The 22,255-nt window shown below is 43.4% G+C and overlaps 1 protein-coding gene across 1 annotated transcript in view; it reads right to left on the reverse strand.

The window, feature by feature from the left end:
• Positions 1–13,969: 13,969 nt before the first annotated feature.
• The window catches only part of zbtb46 (zinc finger and BTB domain containing 46), a 233,872-nt gene continuing 225,586 nt past the window's right edge, over positions 13,970–22,255 (reverse strand). The window contains exon 6 of the mRNA XM_021588887.2: positions 13,970–18,718. Coding sequence (XP_021444562.1) covers positions 18,278–18,718 — 441 coding nt within the window. The 3' untranslated portion in view covers positions 13,970–18,277. The remainder of the gene's footprint in view (positions 18,719–22,255) is intronic.

The raw sequence follows: 22,255 nt of genomic DNA on the forward strand, positions 1-22,255 counted from the left end.
TGTATACTATGTATTTTTTATTAGCTAAGCAATCAGTGGTAAATGCAATTTTCGTATATACGGGCCCTCTGTCCCACCTCGCAGGGCAAACAGAGAACTGACTTGTTCTTGACAAAGATATTATAAATATACCCTGACAGAAATAGTTCCTGCTTCCGAGCCGGCCTGTCAGAGTAGAGACTGGGCGTGTTTAGACTCACCCAGCCTATCGTTGATTGTTGTCATACGAGCTGGTACCAGCCCCCGGGCACTCCAGTTGATAGATGTAACTTGCTTGTGAAGAATATATATGCGCTCATGCTCGATACCGTTAGCTCCTGTTATCTAACAAAAGACCGTTTGTTCTCGCAACACTACGTTCTGAATGTGCCCCCCCCAACTCATTGCACAGTTCCTGTCTTCATGTTATTCTGTATTTTTCCATCATGAGAAAGGCCCATGGCCCTGAAACTGTTAGCAATGTTTCAAAACACACGCTATGTTGCAAAACACATACATACATCCACACAAGCCAACAGCAGATAATATTCAATCACATATGTGGTAACAGGCTATAGTGCATAACACAGAATCCTCATAATCCCCCTTTTTACACCCCCAAGGGGTGTAACCACACCATCCGATATACTAGGTCGCTGATGAACCCAGGAACTTTAACCAGATAACATTATTATCCAATGTATAACTTTTTCCCTCTGCCGCAAATGTTGTACATTTCTCAGTGTAAGAAATCCGTAATTTAATCCCAGATATTTAATAAAAATGTAGACGCATTCTCCCATGGCTCCTTCAACTTACATATTTTAGATAACTTCCATCTGTCCCGGAAGAAGGAATTCTACTTAAACACACCAGAATACAATTTTTAATTAAGTTAAATCAACTCCTAAAATAAACAATAAACAGTAACCAAATAAACAAACCACTTTTATCAGTAAAAAACAACCTATACAAAAACCACTACTATAATGCTTCAGATGACATAATTACTCAGAGACTCACGTTTACATCTCAATAAAACAAAACACCATCTGCATGTTCCTCAAGATTAACCCAACTTGCCCCTGTTACAGATGTACGTCCCAATATGCCTCTCATGATTAAGTTTAGTTTATTTACGGTAGTGCACATTACCACTGATTATTTTCGAACCTGCACAGTGTATATCAGTTATACAAAACCCAGTGTATGTTGGTCATACAAAACCCTGTGAGCAAAGCTCCCATTATTGATGAATTCAAAAAATGTTAGAACATCAATCAAAGAACTCAAATCCCCCCAGAATCAAGAATATAGGCTACTGACATTGCCGCCGACTGGGAAAAGCATTGTTCGTTGGATCTAGTCACCGTCCCTGTCGGTCTGGGGTGTACACCGGCCTGGTCTTTTCACCCTCAATTCAGAGGCAACGTCTTACATAACGGGACCCGCTCGTGCACGATTTTTCGGCGTACGACCTTCAGAGGGCAGAGACGGGTATTTTAGATCCCGGTTCGAAAGACCAATTGTTGCAGGAATGAAATTCCTCTGTTTTAATACCCAATTAAAATTAAACACTCTGTCAATTCATAAGAATTTGTATGACTCTTATTTTGTATAAAATGGACAGAGCCCAGTCTTAGTCTCAGTCGTATCAGGGGAAAAGCTCAAATAACCAAATTCAACCTAGCGAATCTGCTGCTAGTTTTTAGCATCTTTCCTGACTACCCTGACGACTTACAACTACTTTTAGAAATGTATTTGGAAATTTTCATCAACTTCTGAAAAGTGACTCAAAACAATAATGCACACATTTTCCTTCTAAATGACACAAACAATTTTCTCCGATTGCCCCAGTCACGACATAATTTCCGTGGCGACAAATGTGCCTTGCGAGTGATGTCATCAACAAGTGCTCAACCTAGAGCCGAGCCGCAACGACTTTCAATGAATTGTAAATAATTGTTGGCTGTCTGCAGCAACAGTAGTACTTACGGGTTCGATAAACCAAACCTAATTTATCACATCTGTTGAATGCTGAATTAGAATTTACAACATCAATCAACATCTCTCATCTCTCAATTCGCTAAATTTATAAGAAAATTTCGATAGGCATAAATCTATCGTAATTGTCTCTTCGTTATTATTTAGAATTCATTTGATTTAAGTAACTGTCTCGACTTTGATTTAGCATTTTAATTACGACTCTATTCCCAATACATTATTCACTTGTCTAATTAAAACTCAGAAAATAAAACTCCTAATATTCCATATATGAGTGTACCCCTTTAAGATATCTTGTCTCTGGGAACAGGGAAATCCCCTTAACCCAAATGTTTACTACAACAACGAAACCTAATAATTATGATAATCCCTTCACATCATTCGTTTTAAATCCCTCGATGTTTCATGTAACTCACTCAGTCTATCTCCAAATTGTCGCCCCAAAATAGTTTATACACTGCCATACACTCAAACCACTGTGATAAACGGGCACTGTCCCTTTAAGATAAGACATTTCTAGCCAGCCATACATACATTTTGTAGACATTTACTTGTTCCCCGTAATGAAAACAGATCATGTTTTTAGAATACGTTAACTTCTTGTTCGAATTCACTGGAGTTAACTAACCAAAAATCAATACTCGGGAAACAATCACAACTTTTTACGATTAAACTATTCTTACCTATTTATAGTCCAATATAGCCCAATGGAATGTCTAGCAATTCCGTTGCTAGCTGTAGCATCTTTTCAGACTATCCTTGCGATATTCAGCTCCTTAAAAAAAAATGTATTTGGAACTTTTAGCCACTTTTGAAAAGGAACTCAAAGCTATAATGCACCCATTTTCCCTCTAAATGCAACAACCCATTTTCTCTGTCATAATTTGAGGAACGGTGTTGTGTAGCCAACGTAAAATGATGCCGCAAGTCAGCCTGCCTATATATTCCCTATTCAGATTGAGTTCTGCTTTAAATTCTATCAACAAAGTAAAACCAACCAAACTTCTCAACTTTCTATACCCTAACATTTAAACGTACCATGTTCTGTGCTAAATTTATCGTATGTCAGTCGATTCATTAAAAAATAAAACATCCTGGTAGCACAAAACTGTGTTTTCGTATCTCTCCGTTATTCCCTACATTTAACCAGGTTTAGGTGACTTTCTCTTCTATGATACATTTATTTAAATACGACTCCCATCTCAATACATTATTCTAGCAGATCATTTTGGGCAAAATAGAAATTGTCCCGCCATTATTTTTAATGACTTATTTTTTCAATTCAATCTAAACAACATATTAAACGTTCAGTTCATATCTTACACAAACACTAGCGACCGTATTTTTTCAGGCAAAACATACAAATAGATGAATTACAATTTAAAATCAATTTTAGTCTATCGGTTTCAAAGTTCCGGGACCTCCTTGGATTTCTATTTGTGTTTTCTCCTTTATGGAAACCTTATCAATAGCTTTGACTGTTGAATCAGATATGAGGTCTTACCTATACAACTATAAGCCCAGGGGTCGTAAATACCTAGTTAATATCTTATTTTCCGGTTGTGTCAGAGGGCTTTTAAAGAACGCTAATAATCGTTATCTCACGCCACTATTTCTTAGGCTTCCCTCTCGCATGGAACCTCGTCTATAGATTTGGCTTTTATCCCATTGCTATAGATTTTGGTTTCTCCTCCTCATTTGGATATTTCAGTACTATTTGTTGAATCGGAACGATGATCAATACTCCCACAATTCAAATGACCATTCAAGTGATCTTTTCCGCATATAATTCCCTTCCTGTCTCCCCACGCCTAGTTAATAGTTAATATCTTATTTGTACAAGATCACCGTCCTATCCGCCAGCACCTATTTAATATCCCGTCTTAATCTCGGGCGAATATGCCTCTCATGATTAAGTTTAGTTTATTTACGGTAGTGCACATTACCACTGATTATTTTCGAACCTGCACAGTGTATATCAGTTATACAAAACCCAGTGTATGTTGGTCATACAAAACCCTGTGAGCAAAGCTCCCATTATTGATGAATTCAAAAAATGTTAGAACATCAATCAAAGAACTCAAATCCCCCCAGAATCAAGAATATAGGCTACTGACATTGCCGCCGACTGGGAAAAGCATTGTTCGTTGGATCTAGTCACCGTCCCTGTCGGTCTGGGGTGTACACCGGCCTGGTCTTTTCACCCTCAATTCAGAGGCAACGTCTTACATAACGGGACCCGCTCGTGCACGATTTTTCGGCGTACGACCTTCAGAGGGCAGAGACGGGTATTTTAGATCCCGGTTCGAAAGACCAATTGTTGCAGGAATGAAATTCCTCTGTTTTAATACCCAATTAAAATTAAACACTCTGTCAATTCATAAGAATTTGTATGACTCTTATTTTGTATAAAATGGACAGAGCCCAGTCTTAATTGTCAACCAGCAGCGTTTATTCACGAGAGTACTGCTCATGATACATTTTACCGCAGATTATAAACTGAAAATGACGTCAGCATTTTCTAAATGTTCCGTCTCTTCTTGACACTGGTAGAAAGGCTGTATAGTTCTCAAGCCTTCCTACATCAGTCTAGAGCCAAGGCCAGCCTGTGTAGATAAGCATTCTAGCCAGTCTGGCAATATAGTTCATTAATTTCTACCAAGGAACAGACAGTCATTGTTCTAATTCTTGATTATATTTACACACATTATATTCAGTACTAGGATTAAAAGAAAATTCATACATATACAGTAACATAATAGTATTCTGATTAGTACATATACAGTAACATAATAGTATTCTGATTAGTCAGTCCTGATTGAAATGTATATATAATTAGTCATTATTGATAAAAATTCCACTTAACATAAGGTCATTTAATACAAAAAGGCAGTGACATTTACATTATAGTGTCATATTTTCTTTGATGAATGTGGTGTGAAAATTGGCTATGATAAGTTTTAATTATGGTAGACTCATGTTAAGTATTTGGGACATACAGTGCCTTGCGAAAGTATTCGGCCCCCTTGAACTTTGCGACCTTTTGCCACATTTCAGGCTTCAAACATAAAGATATAAAACTGTATTTTTTTGTGAAGAATCAACAACAAGTGAGACACAATCATGAAGTGGAACGACATTTATTGGATATTTCAAACTTTTTTAACAAATCAAAAACTGAAAAATTGGGCGTGCAAAATTATTCAGCCCCCTTAAGTTAATACTTTGTAGCGCCACCTTTTGCTGCGATTACAGCTGTAAGTCGCTTGGGGTATGTCTCTATCAGTTTTGCACATCGAGAGACTGACATTTTTTCCCATTCCTCCTTGCAAAACAGCTCGAGCTCAGTGAGGTTGGATGGAGAGCATTTGTGAACAGCAGTTTTCAGTTCTTTCCACAGATTCTCGATTGGATTCAGGTCTGGACTTTGACTTGGCCATTCTAACACCTGGATATGTTTATTTTTGAACCATTCCATTGTAGACTTTGCTTTATGTTTTGGATCATTGTCTTGTTGGAAGACAAATCTCCGTCCCAGTCTCAGGTCTTTTGCAGACTCCATCAGGTTTTCTTCCAGAGTGGTCCTGTATTTGGCTCCATCCATCTTCCCATCAATTTTAACCATCTTCCCTGTCCCTGCTGAAGAAAAGCAGACCCAAACCATGATGCTGCCACCACCATGTTTGACAGTGGGGATGGTGTGTTCAGGGTGATGCGCTGTGTTGCTTTTACGCCAAACATAACGTTTTGCATTGTTGCCAAAAAGTTCAATTTTTGTTTCATCTGACCAGAGCACCTTCTTCCACATGTTTGGTGTGTCTCCCAGGTGGCTTGTGGCAAACTTTACACGACACTTTTTATGGATATCTTTAAGAAATGGCTTTCTTCTTGCCATTCTTCCATAAAGGCCAGATTTGTGCAATATACGACTGACTGATTGTTGTCCTATGGACAGAGTCTCCCACCTCAGCTGTAGATCTCTGCTGTTCATCCAGAGTGATCATGGGCCTCTTGGCTGCATCTCTGATCAGTCTTCTCCTTGTATGAGCTGAAAGTTTAGAGGGACGGCCAGGTCTTGGTAGATTTGTATTTATTATCATTAGTCATTTAGGTCAACATTGGATCATTCAGAGATCCTCACTGAACTTCTGGAGAGAGTTTGCTGCACTGAAAGTAAAGAGGCTGAATAATTTTGCACGCACAATTTTTCAGTTTTTGATTTGTTAAAAAAGTTTGAAATAGCCAATAAATGTCGTTCCACTTCATGATTGTGTCCCACTTGTTGTTGATTCTTCACAAAAATAATACAGTTGTATATCTTTATGTTTGAAGCCTGAAATGTGGCAAAAGGTCGCAAAGTTCAAGGGGCCGGAATACTTTCGCAAGGCACTGTACACACTAACCTGTTGGGGGTGCCTGTTGGGGTTTCTCATGAATTTCTGGCATTGGGTAGGAATGACGGACTCTGGCACTTAATACCTATTATAGGTCCAGCCATAGTGGATGCAAGACAGACTGCATGGATTAATTATATCTACTATAATCAACAGCGTTTTGTGAATTACTCCCGTGAAGCACTCACTGGTATGTCTGAACAGCTGGAGGCCACATCTAGGGTTGCCAGACAGAATAGACTTGGTAGTATATCTAAGGCCCTTAGTGGGCTTGATGCACTATCTGCTGAGATGAGGACCATGGCAGAGGTGGAGGAGTCTGGACTGTTCTCTTGGTTGGGAGCCTGGTTTGGTAAATACACTAGTATGGAGGTTACTGGATTTCTGACCCTAATTCTTGTATTTTTGTTATTGATGTGTTGTGCTGCTTGCATCATACCTTGTTTGAAGAAGTCTGTTACAGATGTGGTACAGGCTTCAGGTATGATGCCCTTGCTTGATGCTCCTGAAGGAGATGCAGATACGGAATCTAACTTCCGGAGAAAGATGGGGCTGACTGAGGATGACCCCTGGTTTGCTGTGGGTGAGGTTGTGGAATGATAACTTCTTAAATACATAATGTGTACAATATAACTTGTCCTCTCTTATGTGAAGGTTTAGAGTCCCTGGGTGGCAAGGAGCCCACCTGGTACAGGATAGGAGTAGCTGAGAGGACCAGATGGTTTATAATAATGCTTTGCTCTGCTTTACTCTGTTTTCCATGACCAAAGTTTTATCCTATATCTTACATGTCAATAAACAATAAGGTTTTATCCTGTTTTTGACAAGTGACACCCTTTATGGGTGTCAAAAGGGGGAGACAAAAGCATATATCATTTGTTGATTTTTTTTCAATTTTTCTTGGTTCATTTTTCTTTTCTGTTTTTCTGTTAAAAATAATAAGAATTAAATAATGTTTTATTAATAATAAACTTTTTATTATTTTCATGAAATGCTATTAACATATTACTATGATGGGACCGCTGAAATAAAGGATAATGAGTGACACCCTTGTGGGTGTCAAACGGGGGAATCAAAAACTCCAGTTAATATATATGTTAATCAACAAAGGGACGTGCATCACTTCATATATTCACACAATAAAGGTTTAACCAGGCATTCTAGACTAGAGTATGAAACTTTGACGTTCCTTCTGTAAACTCTTCTTTGCAAGAATCAATGGGTGTATATAATTTACATAAGTCCCTTTAATCAGACCAGACCATACAGTTAGCTCTTAAATGTAGCTTTATGTAAGTTAAAGGTGCAGCAATTGCTCCACCATTTCAAAAATTCTAATAGTTCACCTAATTTCAGTTTATGTGACAAGACAAGCATAGCAAATGTAGAGAATCATTGTACCAACTAAACCACTGTGAAATATATGTTCAATAACCCATACAGTATTTTCATTTACCACTTATACATAGTATACAATCGGTGACTCATTATCATATTTATCCTGATACCAGATTCGATTTGACTTAACTAGCTAGCTACCATGTTTAGCTAACCTGGCCTGAGTATTTGAAAAATATATAAAGTCAAGCTAGCTACCATGTTTAGCTAACCTGGCCTGAGTATTTGAAAAAAAATACAAAGTCAAGCTAGCTACCATGTTTAGCTAACCTGGCCTGAGTATTTGAAAAATATATAAAGTCAAGCTAGCTACCATGTTTAGCTAACCTGGCCTGAGTATTTGAAAAATATATAAAGTCAAGCTAGCTACCATGTTTAGCTAACCTGGCCTGAGTATTTGTATGCGTGTATGTATTACACTTTAGATTGTTGGCCGAACGCAACATGTAAACTGTTGGTCCAATGTTTCATGATTCCATGAATTTTACCATACACACAAAAAGCTTATTTCGCTCCGATTTGGTGCACAAATTTGTTTACATCCCTGTTAGTGAGCATTTCTCCTTTGCCAAGATAATCCTTCCACCTGACAGGTGTGGCATATCTAGATTCTGATTAAACATCATGGTCATTACACAGGTGCTGTGGACAATAAATGTCATGCTGACTGAAGGAATGTTCACCAGAGCCTTTGCCAGAGAATTTGAATTGAAATTCTCTACCGTAAGCGGCCTCCAACCAGAGACCACATGTAACCACGCCAGCTCAGGACTTCCACATCCGGCTTTTTTACATGTGGGATCGTCTGAGACCCTCCAAAAAGACAGCTGATGAAACCGAGGAGTATATCTGTCGGTAATAAAGCATTTTGTGGGGAAAATCTCATTCTGATTGGCTTGGCCTGGCTTCCCAGTGGGTGGGCCTATGCCCTCCCAGGCCCACGCATGGCTACGACCCTGCCAAGTCATGTGAAATCCATAGATTAGGGCGTAATGAATTTATTTCAACTACTGATGCTCTTATATGAACTATAACTCAGTAAATTTGTTGACATTGTTGCATGTTGCGTATTGTGTGTAGTTTTATGAGGAAAACATTTCATTTAATCAATTTTAGAACGTAACAAAATGTGTAAAATGTATCTACAAGTTTTCAGATCTCCACATTTAGTTTACAGCCTTGTTCTAAAATGGATCAAATAAATATAATTTCTCTTCAATCTTTACACAATACCCCATAATAACAAAACAAAAACAGATTATTTGAAATTTTCTGCAAATGTATTAAATTTCAAAAAACGTATTTACCTAAGTATTCAGACCCTTTGATATGAGACTCGAAATTGAGCTCAGGTGCATCCTGTTTCCATTGATCATCCTTGAGATGTTTCTACCCCTTGGGTTGTGCCGTGGCGGAGATCTTTGTGGGCTATACTCTGCCTTGTCTCAGGATGGTAAGTTGGTGGTTGAAGATATCCCTCTAGTGGTGTGGGGGCTGTGCTTTGGCAAAGTGGGTGGGGTTATACCCTTCCTGTTTGGCCCTGCCCGGGTGTGTCATCGGATGGGGCCACAGTGTCTCCTGACCCCTCCTGTCTCAGCCTCCAGTATTTATGCTGCAGTAGTTTATGTGTCGGGGGTCTAGGGTCAGTTTGTTATATCTGTAGTACTTCTCCTGTCCTATCTGGTGTCCTGTGTGAATTTAAGTATGCTCTCTCTAATTCTCTCTTTCTTTCTCTCTCTCGGAGGACCTGAGCCCTAGGACCATGCCCCAGGACTACCTGACATGATGACTCCTTGCTGTCCCCAGTCCACCTGGTCGTGCTGCTGCTCCAGTTTCAACTGACCTGAGCCCTAGGACCATGCCCCAGGACTACCTGACATGATGACTCCTTGCTGTCCCCAGTCCACCTGACCGTGCTGCTGCTCCAGTTTTAACTGTTCTGCCTTATTATTATTCGACCATGCTGGTCATTTATGAACATTTGAACATCTTGGCCATGTTCTGTTATAATCTCCACCCGGCACAGCCAGAAGAGGACTGGCCACCCCACATAGCCTGGTTCCTCTCTAGGTTTCTTCCTAGGTTTTGGCCTTTCTAGGGAGTTTTTCCTAGCCACCGTGCTTCTACACCTGCATTGCTTGCTATTTGGGGTTTTAGGCTGGGTTTCTGTACAGCACTTTGAGATATCAGCTGATGTACGAAGGGCTATATAAATAAATTTGATTTGATTTGATAAGTTTCCTCCGTCATGATGCCATCTATTTTGTGAAGTGCACCAGTCCCTCCTGCAGCAAAGCACCCCCACAGCATGATGCTGCCACCCCCGTGCTTCATGGTTGGGATGGAGTTCTTGGTTGGGATGGTTGGGATGGAGTTCTAACCCTAACCCTAACCCTCCCCCTTTTTCCTCCAAACATAACGATGGTCATTATGGCCAAACAGTTCTATTTCTGTTTCATCAGACCAGAGGACATTTCTCCAAAAAGTACGATCTCTGTCCCCATGTGCAGTTGCAAACCGTAGTCTGGCTTTTTTATGGCGGTTTTGGAGCAGTGGCTTCTTCCTTCCTGAGCAGCCTGTCAGGTTATGTCGATATAGGACTCGTTTTACTGTGGATATAGATAATTTTGTACCTGCTTCCTCCAGCATCTTCACAAGGTCCTTTGCTGTTGTTCTGGGATTGATTTGCACTTTTTGCACCAATGTACGTTCATCTCGAGGAGACAGAACGCATCTTCTTCCTGAGCGGTATGACGGCTGCGAGGTCCCATGGTGTTTATACTTGCGTACTATTGTTTGTATAGATGAACGTGGTACCTTTAGGCGTTTGGAAATTGCTCCCAAGGATGAACCAGTCTTGTGGAGGTCTACAATTCTTTTGTTGGCTGATTTATTTTGATTTTCCCATGATGTCAAGCAAAGAGGCACTGAGTTTGAAGGTAGGCCTTGAAATACATCCACAGGTACACCTCCAATTGACTCTGAAGCTTCTAAAGCCATGACATCATTTTTCTGGAATTTTTAAATCTTTTTTAAAGCATAGTCAACTTAGTGTATGTAAACTTCTAACCCACTGGAATTGTAACACAGTCAATTATATGTGAAATAATCTGTCTGTAAACAATTGTTGGAACAATGACTTATGTCATGCACAAAGTACATGTGCTAACCGAGTTGCCAAAACTATAGTTTGTTAACAAGAAATGTGTGTACTGCTTGAAAACTGGGTTTTAATGACTCCAACCTAAGTGTATGTGAACTTCAGACTTCAACTGTACCTGTTTATACAAGGTCACACAGTTGACAGTGCATGTCAGATCAAAAACGAAGCGATGAGGTCGAAGGAATTGTCCGTAGAGCTCTGAAACAGAATTGTGTTGAGGCACAGATCTGGGGAAGGGTAACAAAAAATATCTGCAGCAATAAAGGTCCTAAAAAACACAGTGTCTCCATCATTCTTAAATGGAAGAAGTTTGGAATCACCAAGAATCTTCCTAGAGATGGCCACCCGGCTAAACTGAGCAATCGGGGGAGAAGGGCCTTGGTCAGGTAGGTGACCGAGAACCCAATGGTCACTCTGACAGAGCTCCAGAGTTCCTCTGTGGAGATGGGAGAACCTTCCAGAAGGACAACCATCTCTGCAGCACTCCACCAATCATGCCTTTATGGTAGAGTGGCCAGACAGATGCCAATCCTCAGTAAAAGGCACTTGACGGCCCTCTTGGAGTTTGCCAATAGGCACCTAAAGACTCTCAGACCATGAGAAACAAGATTGTCTGGTCTGATGAAACCAAGATTGAACTCTTTGGCCTGAATTCCAAGAGTCACGTCTGGAGGAAACCTGGCACCATCCCTACGGTGAAGCATGGGGGTGGCAGCATCATGCTGTGGGTATGTTTTTCAGCAGCAGGGACTGAGAGACTAGTTAGGATCGAGGGAAAGATGAATGCAGCAAAGTACAGAGAGATCCCTGATTAAAATATGCTCCATAGCACTCACAAACTCAGACTGGGGTGAAGGTTCACCTTCCAACATGACAACGACCCTAAGCACACAGCCAAGACAATGCAGGAGTGGCTTGGGGACAATTCTCTGATTGATTCTCTTGAGTGGCCTAGCCAGTGCCCGGACTTGAACCCGATCGAACATTTCTGGAGAGACCTGAAAATAGCTGTGCAGCGACACTCCCCATCCAACCTGACAGCTTGTAACCAGTAACCATACATATGTCTGTAACCACCCTGCATACCACTACTGGCTTGCTTCTGAAGCTAAGCAGGGTTGGTCTTGGTCAGTCCCGGGATGGGAGACCAGATGCTGCTGGAAGTGGTGTTGGAGGACCAGTAGGAGCCACTCTTTCCTCTGGTCTAAAAAATATTCCAATGCCCCAGGGCAGTGATGGGGGACACTGCCCTGTGTAGGGTGCAGTCTTTCGGATGGGACGTTAAACGGGTGTCCTGACTCTCTGAGGTCACTAAAGGTCCCATGGCACTTATTGTAAGAGTAGGAGTGTTAACCCTGGTGTTCTGGCAAAATTCCCAATCTGGCCCTCAAACCATCACTGTCACCTAATAATCCCCAGTTTACATTTGACTCATTCTTCTCCTCTCCCCTGTAACTATTGTATGCCCAGGGCATTGCTGCAAATGAGAACGTGTTCCCAGTCAACTTACCTGGTAAAATAAGGGATAAACAAATAAATAAAAACTTTAAGCTAATGTAAGGCTGTGGGTTGTAGGCCTGACACAATGTGCATTAAACTGTCAACTTTAAGGATGAGACTGTGTTCATAAGGGGATATAAAATAAATATTAAGGCGAGGGGGAATAGTGGCACCCCCAGACGCTACATCATGGCAGCCCGGACTGATCTTCTACCCAGAAGCTCTTGCTCTAATACAGGAGCCAATTAGAATACAGGTATGGTGGATCACAGTAAAAGGCCTATACATATCACATGACATTCCAGTTCCACACTAACAACGTACAGATGCTGTTAATGGCACTGTAGCAGCATGAAACAAATTCCCAAGCATGTACGGTTCACAGTGTCTTCTCTATACTTAAACAGCTACAAATACAGGAACATACACTATATATAGTATGTAGACACCACTTCAAACTAGTAGATTTGGTTATGTCTTGGCGAAACAACAGCTCAGCCGCGAAGTGGTAGGCCACACAAGCTCACAGAACGGGACCGCCAAGTGCTGAAGATCACCTGTCCTCGGCTGCAACACTCACTACCGAGTTCCAAACTGCCTCTGGAAGCAACGTCAGGACAAGAACTGTTCATGGCCAGTCTTTAGTTCAACTCAGACCACACTGAACCTTTAGGTGTGTCAGTGACCATATTTATTTACTATTAAGTTAAATATCTAAAAGCCACCTTTAACTATTGTCTTAAATGACAGCTGTTTGTTAGACTGTAAGGTATATCTCCAAGTATATGTCTTCCACCTGTATACTATGGAAACGTGATAGTCAATGTATGATCAACTTAGTAGATGATATCCTATGTAAATATTCATGTGCACCATTATAATAGTACTCTGTCTTCATCTTTTGTGTCTTTTTAATATAAATAAATATGCATGTGTGCATCATTATAATGTAACTCATATTTTGTGTCTTTTTAATATAAATAAATATGCATGTGTGCATCATTATAATGCAACTCATAACTTATCCTTATAACTTATCCTTAATTTATCCTCCCACTTGTAGTGTTTTCAAAATATCCCTTCACATATTACACCCTCAGAATACCCATCAAGAGAGGCATAATATGTCAAACTGTGTAGAATTTCAGGAAATGCATTTTTAAATGTCATCAAAAAAATGGGGGAGTAAATAATAGTCAAGCTAATTTCCACTAAACATTAAGTTAGAACGAGGCCTAATGTTCGTCCTCCCAATATCTACACCACATTTCTCCCGTGGTGTGTGTGTGTCACAAGATCCGGGATGAAGTTTCTGCTAGGTACAGATCTAGGATCAGCTTCCCTCCCCTAATTCTAACCTTGGCCATCAATGGGGAAAATGTGAAACTAACCCAAGATCAGCATGTAGGGGCAACCTCACCCTTCATTGTTGTAAAGCCTCCTTTTCCCTCGTGAAGAACGGGTGTATTACTGACGTAGAAACCATACATTGGAGTTTGACATGAACACAAAATGTACAACACACAACTTATTTTCAGCAGCAATTTCCAAATTTATTGAGACGGATTTGTTTTGCAAATAATAGTCAAGCTAATTTCCACTAAACATTAAGTTAGAACGAGGCCTGGGTTAGCCCTTTAGGCTAGCCCTCACAACAGGACGCTAGGGAAGTTCATGTTTGGCTATAAAAACAATCAAGGGATCAGCACTATACAGAAAATCTTCCCACTTGAATCCTCCCAAACAGAACAAGGTATTGATTACTCAACACATCTTCGTTACAAACACAGGTTTATGATATAATCAACATAAAGTCAGTATCATATTGAACAAAATTCCCAAACAGAACCGTAAAGCTTCAAGCATCTCACTTTACAAATGAAAGACACCTTGCGAAACATGAGAGAAAATAAATAATATATAATAGTAATATCAATTTATGAACACATCACTCTTAGTAAAGAACAGAGTCGAAAATAAAAAGTAAGAATTTTGAAATATAGTATACTCTTCATATCACCATGTCTATGGCTTTGTGATTTGCACATATGAATCAAGCTATACAGGCTAAATCAAGATTTGAGTTTTGTACACGTCTAAGAAAGGAATCGCCATATTCATCTTCTGACAGCTCCAGTTGTTCCTGGTGTGAAATGACCTGTGTGCGGATGTTAGAGACTTTGGTATGACAAATGAACAGAGACGTGCAGTTTAGACCATAAAACCACAAAGGATTCAGAAACAGAAACACATAGCTGCATTTTTTTTGTCTCAACTTTTTGCACCTGTGATTGAGATAAAATATATGATTTCCGTTTCTCTTGAAACACACACACACCCATGCAGGCACACCCACACACACACCCGTGCAGGCACACCCACGCACACGCCGGTAAAACAGATCGAGGCACATTGTTGAGGGGATTGGATGGCAAATATTTCCTGAATTACAACCCAAGACAAGGAAGAAGAAGACACAGGCAGGTGATGATGAGAAGAGAACTAAAGTGGGTAAAAATACCTGTGTTCACAGGAGTCTGGACTGGAAAAGCACTGGGTGGATGACAGAGAAATATCACTGATACTGCACTACTTCCAAATACACTTCTGGACAATCCCATTATATTCAGCCATTAACATTCAACATATCCACCCAACGTCATTTGTTTCCTTTCTGAAAACGTCAACAGATTAGAGATTGCTGATGGATGGGTCAAATTAAAATAATGCAACTTGAATAAAGCTCGTCACCACACATGGAGAAGGCATTTCCAACCAGTGAAATCAAACAGACAGCAGAGGAGTGTTCGTTGGATACGGTGTTAGGCATTGGGACAGATGTTCGTTGGATACGGTGTTTAGCATTGGGACAGATGGAAAAATGGAAGTGTGGCAGATGGTATGTTTGCAACCACCTCCGGCAAACCAACTCCAATTCCCAGAGCCAACATTGTGGCTCACTCTGTTCCTGTACCTTGTAGCATCCAGGCACTCCAAAACATGTCTTGTAGGTCTGGAAGGACCTTGCCCTTTGATAGGCTAAGTTGAAATATATAATATGTACACCAGTCCGATCATTTCAGACCTACAAAAAGTATATAGGGGTTGGGGCCAGGGGTAGACTTGGGATTGGGCTTATGTTTAGGATATACAGTAGAACACACCTTTGGAAACCAGGGCAACAAGACCAGTAAAGAAAAGAGGGGTTAAAGATGCGATCTCCAGCAGGTCTAGACTAGCAGGTCACAACGCTCTTCATATACAAGTATACCATATGTATACAAACTGAAAAATAAACTCAATAACTACATCCAAATAAAAATATTTGCACCTGCACACGCACGATTGAAACAAAAGCACTTGATACAATGTCTTAGATTGTTTTTGGCCTAATGTTAATGAATTAGTGTATGTCAGTAATATAATAATAGACGCATGTGCCATACCGTACACACAGTAAGTTCTGATCCATAGCTAACTTAGAATAACTTCCTCTAATTTGTTTTTCTCTGTAAAAACCAAATACAACAGAAAACCAGAGAACTGTCACGATATAACTAATCAGAAAAACAGAGAACTGGCTGATAAACCTAATCAGAAAAGCAGAGAACTGGCTGATATAACTAATCAGAAAAACAGAGAACTGGCTGATATAACTAATCAGAAAAGCAGAGAACTGGCTGATATAACTAATCAGAAAAGCAGAGAACTGGCTGATAAAACTAATCAGAAAAGCAGAGAACTGGCTGATATAACTAATCAGAAAAGCAGAGAACTGGCTGATATAACTAATCAGAAAAGCAGAGAACTGGCTGATATAACTAGTCAGAAAAGCCACATGGCTCGCTGTCCACAACAAGGCCAAATGTAAAAGATTTCCTTATACAAGATATAAAACATCAAAAATAAAACGCACAATAATGCTTAGCATCCAGCACTTAATAATCATAATGTTAATAATGTAATCATAACAACAATAGTCTTACTTCTGATCATCACAAGACTCAAAATGGTCAAATAACAGGAAATCATCTGAAAAAAATCAATACACATCTCACATGCGTGCGCACACACGAACGCATCCACACACCGTGCCCACACGAAGGCATCAGACAGAGTGGAGGGAATGCCTTTATAGTATAATAATTCCACTACAAAAACATGGATTTTCATAAATTACCTTTTCAAACAAAAGAAAGTGTCATAAAACCACGCAACAGAACAGGCCACTCCCTGGATGGACTCAAGCAGAAGCCTGACCTTGTCTTTACAAATACAAACTGAAATACAGGTCCTCACCAAAAAGAAAGATGAGCCATCATTTAAGGTCCACTAAGATGTAAAAGTGCGCATATTCTGTATTGATGGTGAAATATACAAATGATCACTAAACAGAGGTTTTAAAGAGTAAAGAGATACAACATGAGATGGAAGGACAGAATGGGTCAGGAGGAGAGACTCAATGTAAGCCATGTAGCGACATGTACAATAGTTTTATAGTGTGATTGTTTTGGCATGAGATTTGACCCGTCATCATTGTGTATGTAGTCCGTCTCTCTCACAAATAAGCATTTCTTCACCTTTCCTCAGACAAGACAACCTCTCTCATTCTGGGAGTAAATGTCTGAAGTAGAGATCATTGTTAGTAACATAAGCATTTCTTCACCTTTCCTCAGACAAGACAACCTTTCTCATTCTGGGAGTAAATGTCTGAAGTAGAGATCTGGATACTGCACTGTTAGTAACATAAGCATTTCGCTGCACCGCTATATAACATCTATTAAACTGTGTATGCGACCAAAAAACGTTGATATCCTCTCTGAAAGTAGAGAGCAATTACATCTGGAGTGATGGGTTATGTTCCTGCATAGTGTTCCCTCTCTCCTCCCGTCTCTAACACTCCCTTTCTCTCCCTATCTTCAACGCTCCCTCTTGCTCGGTCTACTAGAATCCCTGTGGCTTGTTTGTATGTACATTTGCTCAACCTTTCATAATTCTCACCACAGCTTAACAGAAATGCATGGTAACTTAAGTGGAGGAGAAAGAACCCATTGAAAGGCATAGGCTTTATAATCAGCAAACTACAGCACAAGCATACTAATATCCATATATATATATATATATATATATATAAAACAGTCATGAGGACATACAATATATCCTTAAAGGTAGGTGCGGTCACCAAGTTGTGTAGTTAAAAATCAGATTGAAAATGTAAACCACAGGGCATTGACAGGATTCTTGTTGACGTTAAAGTGCAAGTCTGTGGCAGTTTCACTCTGCAGGAGACAATGTGCCGACCGATGACCGACGCGTGCATCTTTGCAATAGATAAAAGATTGTCCCAAAAATGTATAGACAGTCCCCAAATAGGACTGCATGGCAACAAGACACCACCTTAGCATTTTTCCAAACGGTTAACAATCCGTCATGTCAATGGCGACTGTGAACACAAATGGCCACAGTCCAACATCACCCAAGACCGTTTAATAAGTCCTCATTGGCCCCAGTGTGACATAGGTGGACAACTAAACCAATGGACAGACTCTGGTCTGGTCCTCATCAGAAACAAGAAAAAAACTAAACTAAAGAGGAAAGAAACTGCATCAGAAAGGTGGTGAGGAGAAAGAGACTCTCTTCTCTCAATCGCTCTCCATGGCAATCATCAGCACAGGGCTCAGCTTGTGTGTGTGGCACCTGTCAATATAGATCATTGTCATGTATCGCCCGCATACCCCACTCAGAGGAAGGCCTGCCCATGAACATGGGTAAAGAGAGCTGTCTCTGCCTGAGACATTCCAACAGATCCACAAAAGATCCTAAATGATCCCATGGGATCCTAAGAGATCCAGCCGAAATCCTTCTCGCTCCCGTTGTGCTGCACCCGCTCTGGCACAGAGTCATTGCTCTCCTCCTTGTCATTGTCCATCGCCCCGTCTCCCGCTGTCATCATCCCTGAGTCATCCTTCCACTTCCTTCCCTTGTCATCCACCTCTCCTACTATCTCTCCATCCCCTTCCGTCATCATCTCTTCCTCTCCGTCACCGTCGCACTCTGTCTGGTCATCAGGGAAATGGTGGTCGCCGGGATACAGCTCGTCCTCTGGGGAGAGGTCTCCGCCCACTTCCCCGTTGTGGTCCAATAACGCGGCCATGCCCCGCCCGGAACAGTCAGCGCAGACGCCATGGCGACGGGAGCCGTGTTTGATTCCGACACTGGCTGCCGACATGAAGACCCGACTGCAAACCTTACACACATACTTCTTGTCCTTACTGTGGACCTGTAGGAGAGACACACATTAACACACAACCTACACACATACTTCTTGTCCTTACTGTGGACCTGTAGGAGAGACACACATTAACACACAACCTACACACATACTTCTTGTCCTTACTGTGGACCTGTAGGAGAGACACACATTAACACACAACCTACACACATACTTCTTGTCCTTACTGTGGACCTGTAGGAGAGACACACATTAATACACAACCTACACACATACTTCTTGTCCTTACTGTGGACTCTGCTCTCTGAACTCCTCCCCTGAGCACAGCACAGCAGCTGACTGGGACTCTACTCTCTGAACTCCTCCCCTGAGAACAGCACAGCAGCTGACTGGGACTCTGCTCTCTGAACTCCTCCCCTGAGAACAGCACAGCAGCTGACTGGGACTCTGTTCTCTGAACTCCTCTCCCCTGAGCACAGCACAGCAGCTGACTGGGACTCTGCTCTCTGAACTCCTCTCCCCTGAGCACAGCACAGCAGCTGACTGGGACTCTGCTCTCTGAACTCCTCTCCCCTGAGCACAGCAGCTGACTGGGACTCTGCTCTGTGAACTCCTCCCCTGAGCACAGCACAGCAGCTGACTGGGACTCTGCTCTTGGAACTCCTCTCCCCTGAGCACAGCACAGCAGCTGACTGGGACTCTGCTCTCTGAACTCCTCTCCCCTGAGCACAGCACAGCAGCTGACTGGGACTCTGCTCTCTGAACTCCTCTCCCCTGAGCACAGCACAGCAGCTGACTGGGACTCTGCTCTCTGAACTCCTCTCCCCTGAGCAAAGCAGCTGACTGGGACTCTGCTCTCTGAACTCCTCTCCCTTGAGCACAGCAGCTGACTGGGACTCTGCTCTCTGAACTCCTCTCCCCTGAGCACAGCACAGCAGCTGACTGGGACTCTGCTCTCTGAACTCCTCTCCCCTGAGCACAGCACAGCAGCTGACTGGGACTCTGTTCTCTGAACTCTTCTCCCCTGAGCACAGCACAGCAGCTGACTGGGACTCTGTTCTCTGAACTCCTCTCCCCTGAGCACAGCACAGCAGCTGACTGGGACTCTGCTCTCTGAACTCCTCTCCCCTGAGCACAGCACAGCAGCTGACTGGGACTCTGCTCTCTGAACTCCTCTCCCCTGAGCAAAGCAGCTGACTGGGACTCTGCTCTCTGAACTCCTCTCCCTTGAGCACAGCAGCTGACTGGGACTCTGCTCTCTGAACTCCTCTCCCCTGAGCACAGCACAGCAGCTGACTGGGACTCTGCTCTCTGAACTCCTCTCCCCTGAGCACAGCACAGCAGCTGACTGGGACTCTGCTCTCTGAACTCCTCTCCCCTGAGCACAGCAGCTGACTGGGACTCTGCTCTCTGAACTCCTCTCCCCTGAGCACAGCAGCTGACTGGGACTCTGCTCTCTGAACTCCTCTCCCCTGAGCACAGCAGCTGACTGGGACTCTGCTCTCTGAACTCCTCCCCTGAGCACAGCACAGCAGCTGACTGGGACTCTGCTCTCTGAACTCCTCTCCCCTGAGCACAGCAGCTGACTGGGACTCTGCTCTCTGAACTCCTCCCCCCTGAGCACAGCAGCTGACTGGGACTCTGCTCTCTGAACTCCTCTCCCCTGAGCACAGCACAGCAGCTGACTGGGACTCTGCTCTGTGAACTCCTCCCCTGAGCACAGCAAAGCAGCTGACTGGGACTCTGCTCTCGGAACTCCTCTCCCCTGAGCACAGCAGCTGACTGGGACTGCTCTCTGAACTCCTCTCCCCTGAGCACAGCAGCTGACTGGGACTCTGCTCTCTGAACGCCTCTCTCCTGAGCACAGCACAGCAGCTGACTGGGACTCTGCTCTCTGAACTCCTCTTCCCTGAGCACAGCAGCTGACTGGGACTCTGTTCTCTGAACTCCTCTCCCCTGAGCACAGCACAGCAGCTGACTGGGACTCTGCTCTCTGAACTCCTCTCCCCTGAGCACAGCACAGCAGCTGACTGGGACTCTGCTCTCTGAACTCCTCTCCCCTGAGCACAGCAGCTGACTGGGACTCTGCTCTGTGAACTCCTCCCCTGAGCACAGCACAGCAGCTGACTGGGACTCTGCTCTCGGAACTCCTCTCCCCTGAGCACAGCACAGCAGCTGACTGGGACTCTGCTCTCTGAACTCCTCTCCCCTGAGCACAGCACAGCAGCTGACTGGGACTCTGCTCTCGGAACTCCTCTCCCCTGAGCACAGCACAGAAGCTGAATGGGACTCTGCTCTCTGAACTCCTCTCCCCTGAGCACAGCACAGCAGCTGACTGGGACTCTGTTCTCTGAACTCTTCTCCCCTGAGCACAGCACAGCAGCTGACTGGGACTCTGTTCTCTGAACTCCTCTCCCCTGAGCACAGCACAGCAGCTGACTGGGACTCTGCTCTCTGAACTCCTCTCCCTTGAGCACAGCACAGCAGCTGACTGGGACTCTGCTCTCTGAACTCCTCTCCCCTGAGCACAGCAGCTGACTGGGACTCTGCTCTCTGAACTCCTCTCCCTTGAGCACAGCAGCTGACTGGGACTCTGCTCTCTGAACTCCTCTCCCCTGAGCACAGCACAGCAGCTGACTGGGACTCTGCTCTCTGAACTCCTCTCCCCTGAGCACAGCACAGCAGCTGACTGGGACTCTGCTCTCTGAACTCCTCTCCCCTGAGCACAGCAGCTGACTGGGACTCTGCTCTCTGAACTCCTCCCCTGAGCACAGCACAGCAGCTGACTGGGACTCTGCTCTCTGAACTCCTCTCCCCTGAGCACAGCAGCTGACTGGGACTCTGCTCTCTGAACGCCTCTCTCCTGAGCACAGCACAGCAGCTGACTGGGACTCTGCTCTCTGAACTCCTCTTCCCTGAGCACAGCAGCTGACTGGGACTCTGCTCTCTGAACTCCTCCCCTGAGAACAGCACAGCAGCTGACTGGGACTCTGCTCTCTGAACTCCTCTCCCCTGAGAATAGCAGCTGACTGGGACTCTGCTCTCTGAACTCCTCTCCCCTGAGCACAGCAGCTGACTGGGACTCTGCTCTCTGAACTCCTCTCCCCTGAGCACAGCAGCTGACTGGGACTCTGCTCTCTGAACTCCTCACCCCTCAGCACAGCACAGCAGCTGACTGGGACTCTGCTCTCTGAACTCCTCTCCCCTGAGCACAGCAGCTGACTGAGACTCTGCTCTCTGAACTCCTCTCCCCTGAGCACAGCAGCTGACTGGGACTCTGCTCTCTAAACTCCTCTCCCCTGAGCACAGCAGCTGACTGGGACTCTGCTCTCTGAACTCCTCTCCCCTGAGCACAGCACAGCAGCTGACTGGGACTCTGCTCTCTGAACTCCTCTCCCCTGAGCACATCAGCTGACTGGGACTCTGCTCTCTGAACTCCTCTCCCCTGAGCACAGCAGCTGACTGGGACTGCTCTCTGAACTCCTCTCCCCTGAGCACAGCAGCTGACTGGGACTCGGCTCTCTGAACTCCTCTCCTCTGAGCACAGCACAGCAGCTGACTGGGACTCTGCTCTGTGAACTCCTC

This window comes from Oncorhynchus mykiss, chromosome 28, assembly GCF_013265735.2.
Source record: "Oncorhynchus mykiss isolate Arlee chromosome 28, USDA_OmykA_1.1, whole genome shotgun sequence".
In the NCBI taxonomy this organism is placed as follows: Eukaryota; Metazoa; Chordata; class Actinopteri; order Salmoniformes; family Salmonidae; genus Oncorhynchus; species Oncorhynchus mykiss.